This window comes from Perca fluviatilis, chromosome 7 (genome assembly GCF_010015445.1).
Source record: "Perca fluviatilis chromosome 7, GENO_Pfluv_1.0, whole genome shotgun sequence".
NCBI classification, from domain to species: domain Eukaryota; kingdom Metazoa; phylum Chordata; class Actinopteri; order Perciformes; family Percidae; genus Perca; species Perca fluviatilis.
This window is the reverse complement of record NC_053118.1, coordinates 23,419,940-23,427,488: the sequence shown is the minus strand read 5'-3', so window position 1 is coordinate 23,427,488 and position 7,549 is coordinate 23,419,940. Positions and strand designations below refer to the sequence as shown.

Here is a 7,549-nt window from a genome sequence, read left to right as displayed (position 1 = left end):
TTGTCTGGTTTGTAGCTATACATGTTGCTACATAATCAGTAAAGGGCCGTTTGTAAGTCATTGATAAATGTTTCTGGGCTGCATCCTCTGGAAGCGTTGATCAAAGAACAAAGCAGGTAATGTTGGAGGAGGACATACACCAACCTAATGTGTCTGATTTATTTGTGACTTTTCAAGACAATATGTATGGCTTATTGTATTACATTATTAAAGCATTAGTAAATTCTATGTTAGGTTCACTTCATTTATTGTTACATTATTACATTTATTTTCATTTTCAGGATTATGATTTTTTCAGTTTTGAAAGGTTGAATAACTCCTGATCCCCTTCTGTCTTCAGAAACACTTATATTGTAGTCTATAAAGATCAGGGACCCTGAGGTCAGCTTGGGTGCGGACAAGTTATCCTTACAGTGCAGTGTTTTGGTGTTTTCAGAGGCTCAACTCCAAATTTAATTCAATTCAATTCAATTCAATTCAATTTTATTTATAGTATCAAATCATAACAAGAGTTATCTCAGGACACTTTATAGATAGAGTAGGTCTAGACCACACTCTATAATTTACAAAGACCCAACAATTCCAGTAATTCCCCCAAGAACAAGCATTTAGTGCGACAGTGGCGAGGAAAAACTCCTTTTAGGAAGAAACCTCGGACAGACCCAGGCTCTTGGTAGGTGGTGTCTGTCTTAGGATTGTATGTAAACCATGAAATACCATTCTAAAATGCAAGTTATCTTAACTGTGTAATAATAGACACATTGTAAGTGTGCACCATCTAAATTGACATGACTTCATCATGTGACACTGTATGTGTAACTCATGAACTGTATCTCATGAGAATTTAAATGCAAGGAGTTTATTTTACAACAATTGCGATACAGATTTTTAAAGGCACTATAATGCAGCTTGTAGTTTCATCAACATCACACTATCTATAGACTTATTTCATTAAGACACACATACATACACATATAAACAAACACACTGGAATATATACAACAATTGAAGTGGTAACTTTAATAAGGATATTTATTAAAAAAATATGAAAATATAGCACCTTATAGAACATACATTTGTATTTGTTTAAATCAACCTGATCTCACAGAATTCCGTGAAATGAACACGGCCCCCTTAACTCAGAATCTGCGGCAGTTTCACAGAATCGTAAAACATTCCATGATGGGCCCACGGAAGAATTTCGTGAAATGAACACGGATCGCAGAAAATTCCGACACGGCCCGGCCCCTTAAGTTAAGGAAAAGGTCATGGGTGGGCTTACGGTTCCGTGACACGCAGGAAGAAAGGGACAGAAAAGAAGAAAGCGACTTTAGGAAACTTCACCTCCGGGACACGAACCCCGATCTCCTTACGCGGAATTTCAGCCTTACATAGTACTCGCTAACGTAGTCGCTCTTAATGCTACGTCATCTTCTCATTGACTTTACATTGGCATTGTTTTCCGTGGTGGCCACACGGATTTTTCACACATTCCGTGCCACCGCCACGTAATGCGGTGTTAACGATTCGGGATCATTTCACGGAATTCTGTGCGACCAGGTTTAAATCGCTAATCATCAAAAAAAATACATTGTACAATGTTTTCAAAACACATTATATTCATTAAAACCCGTCATAAAACAATTTTATAAAGACAAAGCTTATCTCTCCCCTCTTCCTTCCCTTAATAGCTCTTCTTCTACACCTCCTCCCTCTCTTATTTTTCTGGCCTCCCTCTCTGCCTCCTCTGCCTTCCTCTTCTCCTCAATCTCTGTCTCTGTCAGCCACGGCCCTCCCAGATAGCTCAGGATCTCCTCGGGGCGCCCTCTGTGTTTGGGCACAGGGTGGAGAAGCTCCTTAAAAAGAGTCATCACTAGAGGGCTGAGGCTCTCAAATTGTGAGGGAGCAGGGTTGTCCCTCTGGCTCTCCTTCATGATTGTGTAACTGTCTATTTCCTCTTCACCTCTCCACTCACCATCCCTCATCTTCTCCTCCTTTTCAGCCTCACGATCAAACCACTCCTTGAATCTACGGTAGCCGCGGTCATCATGGGTGCTCTCCTCCCAGGGGAAGCAGCTAGTCAAGAGGCAATAGACGAGTATACCGAGGGCCCAACTGTCAATACAGGGCTCCACTGTTATCCAAATGTCCTCCATCTCCTCCTCGGTCCCATCCCACTCTTTCTGAGCCTCCTTGGCAGGTTCCACCTCAGGAGTGCAGAAGGGAGACTCGTACCAGACAGCGCGAACAGTGGAGCCGATGGCCCGGGCAAGGCCAAAGTCCCCAAGTTTGACCCAGCGACAGGAACTGTCACACAGGAAGATATTCTCAGGTTTGATGTCGCGGTGGACAAAGCCCAGGGAGTGGAGATGTGTAACGGCCCCGCTCAGCTGGGACATCAATCTCTGGACACACTCTTCATCCACCCCAACCTTAAACAGAAAAACAGTCTGGATCAGTGTCTCAACAACAGAAAACATACTTTCTATAACTTATTACAGCATTACATGTTAGATGAAAGATGAAAATGAGGTGAGGTCTGGTTAGAACACCGTTGGCGCAAAGACAAACATAATCTGCGTCACGAAAATGGTTGGTGACACTCTTGGAAAGCCGTGCTTTACTTAATGTACTGCCATGAGAGCAGGGTGCCCTTATTCTTATCAGTGGTCTATTATGTTACTGGCAGTGACACAAAAACAGACGAGGGCGAGCTGGAAGCCTTTATCAAGCACGTCTCAAGTTTTTGCTGACAGAAATGAGAGCTCAAAAGAGCAGGGTCAGCACTTACATTTTCCACGACGTCTCCACGAGAAAGCCACACTGCAGACATAAAGTATGATACTTCTGAGCCTTTTGATAAACAGGTATAGCTAATGGATGGATGTAAATTAGTAGGATGTAAATGTAGGGGTTGCATCCCAACCAAACATTCATGCACGCTTTTGTTCTGCTGAAACACTCTCTTTTCTTCATTTTACAAGAAAAAGTATGTTAGGCTGAAAATACCATGCAGGGCAATAACGGCACTGACCTCTGACACTATGACATTGTAGAGATCACCATATAGACCAGCTTGCTGGGCAAAGACATAGTAGGACGGTGTGGAAAAGAAGATGCCAATTGCCCGTGTCAGAGAAGGATGGGTGCAGTAAGAAAGGGAGAGATTGTATTCACGCAGGAAAGAGGTGAGCGAGGTAGACTGACGAGGGAAGAACTTCAGAGCCATTGGGGTTCCTGAAGGAGACGAAGCAAAGACATTATTTGTTGAATACTTCAACATCTAATCAGCTTTAGTCAAAAAGCTGTCATCAGTGATGGAATGTGAGTTTGTCCATCATTGACACTGTGAACAAATATAACTTCCCCTTTGGGGCGACTCTGTTACACAGCTACACCCCAGTTGCAGCAACCCTATCTCAGAGAATGTCCCAAAGCACTTTATCACAGCAACAGAAGCACAAAAGGTTAAGTGAACACTATCAAAAGACAGATCTGTCCTCACGTTACTGCAGCGCTGACCCTGCACAACATGTGTCGTTTCTTAATTAGTAAGAAACCTGAGCATGAGGTAAATGTGCTGCAGTAGAGATTTAGCATTTCACCCATTTCAGATTGGGCAGAATGAGTTTAAAAACATAATCAAAACTCTTATATATTAGCATTAGGATATTTGAATGGCAATTTCATACACTCTTGCAGACTGATTGAATTGAAATGGTCATGACCTGTAACCTTAAGTCTTGAGCACTAACCTCTCTTTCTGTGCACAGCTAACATGACCTTTCCGTAGGATCCCTCTCCCAGGAGCTTTACCACCTGGAAGTGTTCGGATACCTTCAGACTGGGCATGGACTGCGCCGACAGGAAACATCGCTCGTCAAGTTCCTGAGCTGCTGCAGCCTGGGAACACACACACATACACACACACACACACACACACACACACACACACACACACACACACAAATCCATATTTAGTATCATTGCATGATGCCTACAGATGATGATTGGTTCAGTGGCATCAAAGTGAAAGAAGATCCACAGCTTGATTGGCATGTGTTGATGTTGAGGAAAGATAACTTCACAGAATGAAGTCTGAACCCGCTACATGGCTCGTTGCGTAACGAGGACCTTGCAACTTTAAATCTCATATATCTCATTAGTTGCTTTACCACTAATACGGTTTGTTGTTTTCTTAAAGTTCTTTAATTTCTTTGCTTGCATGCTCCCATTCAGAGTAAGAACCATCTGTATCAGTGGTCAAAGAAGTACTCAGATGTTTAAACAAAAAAAGTAAAAGTAGCAATACCACTTTGTAGATATACTTTGCTACAAGTAGAAGTCCTTCATTCAAAAGCTTACTTAAGTAAAAGTAAAAAGTACACAAGTATTAGGATTGAAATATACTTGAAATACCAAAAGTAAAAGTATTCATACAGAATGGCCCATTTCAGAATATTGTATATTATATTATTGGATGTAAGCATCAATAATGTTGCTGCTGGTAACGGTGGAGCTAATTTGAACTACTTTATATACTGCTGGGTATCTTAGTCTATAGTAATACATCATAATGTATTAGTTGATTTATATTTTGTATTAATAATCTAAATCTGCAAAGTAACTAAAGTTATCAAATAAATGTGGAGTAAAAAGTACAATATTTCCTTCTGAAATGTAGTGGAGTCGAAGTATAAATTCATAGAAATACACCGAAATACTCAAGTAAAGTTAAGTAAAATAAAATACCTTAAAATTGCAAAAGTACAGTACTTGAGTAAATGTATTTGTTACATTCTACCACTGCCCATCATGCATCTGTCAGAGATCTGTGGAACAAATTGTAATATGTTATCACTTTTATGCAGATCTGGCATGATCCGCTTTGTCCTATAGACGGGATAAACTTTAGATGTCATCAGCGTGATGTCTTATCAGGGCAATCAGGACATTTGGCACTGTCACTCCTCACTACTTCCTTTGAAGTAACATACCCCAGCAAATTAGTTAGGCTGTGAACAGTTACCACACACAGCTTAACACAAAAGATAAAGCAATAACATATGTTTTGCATGTTGCGTAACTGATCTTAGTGGTCAACTGCTTTTGATTTGGATTAAATTACACCTGTTATGTCCCTGCAAACAAATATTTGGTGGTTATTGCACTAATATCAATAACATTTTCTTGTTTGGACTGAGATAATAAGCCTAATTTTGATCACTGAAATTTTCCAATCGCCAATTAATCTCTGATGGTGATATATGACACTTTAGATTTATTTTGGAGTTGTTTGTTGACAGCAGCTTAAAAACTGGATCTCAGTTATGAGTTACTGCAAAATGGATCTGATGTACAGCCAAAAATAAGACTGCAGGTTTCAACCAGTCTGAGAGTGCTGCTTGGCACAGATGTTGCCAAGACAGCTCTATTTTAATCAGAGCAGAAGATGGGCTGCTTTAAGATCAATGGTCTATAGATTGATGCAGCTCAATTGGTGCACCTAAGCTTCATTTTGTATCTCCAGAACGTCAACTTTACAGACATTTAGACTCACATGCTGCTAAAACGCTGCATTTGAGACAATTTTCCAAAAATTAGGTCTCTATAGGAAACCTTGTGGTAAATAGTAATGTATCAACTTACTGTATATACACATTAATATAACTGGTAACATGGGAAAAAAAGAAATATATATTCTTTATAGTCGTATGCAAAACAATTACAGAGCAGAAGTTGTTGGCAATAAAATCTTAGATCTTAGGCTCTCTCCAACAATGCTCATTTAAACACTTGTATAAAAAGAAGCACAGACAATGAAAAATGGGAATCTAAGGCATAAAATAGTGCAGGAGTTGACATATAGGGATAGAATATAACATATATAAAATATAATATATATAAATGCAGTAAATTCAGAAGCTTGAGACGTGGTGGCCGTCCTTGGGGCCATCTTCTCTTTAGAGCCTTATTTATGTCTATTTGTCCTCACAGTTTTGAACTCAAAGCACAGTGCTACATTCCTAAATTCAAATCTCAGTTAGGTTTCACTCACAGAGTTGTTAACACATGTCAGGGTTATCGCATTATTACATTCTTTAGCTGCTGTTCATTCCCCTCATGCCAGAAATGAAATGAATATATTTTATGACGTTTTGAGCTTACAGCTGAGTTTTATCCAGGTCAGAGTTCTCGAGATTTAGTGGCTCTGATACATTAATCATCACAGATGCGTCTAAAAGATGTGTTGCACTAGGAGCATCCTGATATTTGCCATGTCCTTGTGAGCTGAGGTGATTATTTATCAAAACCCTATAGTTAACGGCCCTTGGCATAAAGTGACAACAAGTGAGCTGAGATTTTAAAAGAGGCTCTGCATGAGCTAACATCATTAACACATTTGAAGTCCAGTACAAGTGCTCAACATTACAGGCTAAAAATCCTCTCAACAACATTGTCTATCAAACCTTTGCAGCCTCACAGTAATTTTGCAATAAAAAGCCGTCAATGCTCTTATGCCATTTCTGCATGTCATCGCATCATATAGCTACAAAACACACTTGTAGTATGATACTTAAAACCCCCAATCGCTGGCACACACAGGAAATAATTGTATTAATTCATATTTTTGTTACCATCGATGTTTGTTTTTTGCAGCACAATGTGATGACACTTGCAATTTAAACGTGCATGTAACATTTCACAGCTAGATTCCTCCTCACAGGAATAAAGTGCAATACTTACTGTCATTTTCTGTTTAGTTGGTTGATCTCTGCTCACTTTGTCTCGGCTCTTTTCAGCATCTAAAGACTTAACTCCTGGCAAGCTGCTGCAACTGCAACTAGCTACTGTTCTGTGCTGGAGCTCAATGATATCCCCTCTGCTAGACTGATAATTAAACTGGAATTGAAGCTGATATGTCTGCTTTGATCCGTGGGTCCACGCAGTAGCACAGCAGCTTTATAGAGAAGGTTCATAGATGTTTACCGGAGACCTGGTTATTGACTATGTGCTTCTCCCCAGGAGACACACGCATTGAACTCTTTCCCTCCCTTTTCCTATTCTTGTGCCAGCTCTCTCTCTCTCTCTCTCTCTCTCTCTCTCTCTCTCTCTCTCTCTCTCTGACTCTCTCCTGTTCTGCTGGCAGATATGCGTGAAGCTACAAGGCATTTCAAGCCTCTCCCTCTCTCCCATGTGCCCCCCCTCTCTCCCACTACACAACAGTGTTAATATCCCACCGTTTTTAATCTGTCAGTCAGCCTGACCTCTTTAACCCGTTGCTCCACTCTCCTCAGCTGTCACTTACTTTCTACAAATCCAAATACACCCTCCTCATCTTTCTGCTCCTCCTATGTCTCTCGCTCTTTCTCACCTTCTCAGTCAGTCTGAGTCAGGAATTCCTCCCACAGTGTAGGATCCCTCTTTTAATCAACAGGTATGGTGGAATGATCGTAATAGGCCAGTAAGCTGTAACGGTGATCCCTGAATGTTACTGGGATTACAGAGTACACCTAAGCATGCTACTTTATTGTCCAATATTACTGTA

General features: G+C 40.4%; 1 protein-coding gene across 1 annotated transcript; it reads right to left on the bottom strand.

The window, feature by feature from the left end:
• Positions 1–843: 843 nt before the first annotated feature.
• Positions 844–7,142, bottom strand: sbk3 (SH3 domain binding kinase family, member 3). Its single transcript, XM_039806510.1, has 4 exons — positions 6,748–7,142; positions 3,756–3,903; positions 3,035–3,237; positions 844–2,432 (listed from the first exon to the last, which is right to left on the bottom strand). Exons 1-4 carry the CDS (start codon positions 6,751–6,753, stop codon positions 1,662–1,664), a joined length of 1,128 nt encoding a protein of 375 aa, XP_039662444.1. The 5' UTR covers positions 6,754–7,142; the 3' UTR covers positions 844–1,661.
• Between the last annotated feature and the right edge of the window lie 407 nt (positions 7,143–7,549).

Excerpts from the sequence above, each read along its gene's own strand:
- sbk3 (XM_039806510.1), bottom strand. Across the intron at positions 3,238-3,755 it reads AGCTGTGCACAGAAAGAGAG|GAACCCCAATGGCTCTGAAG; the intron begins GTTAGTGCTCAA and ends CGTCTCCTTCAG. Across the intron at positions 2,433-3,034 it reads ACAATGTCATAGTGTCAGAG|GTTGGGGTGGATGAAGAGTG; the intron begins GTCAGTGCCGTT and ends TTTCTGTTTAAG.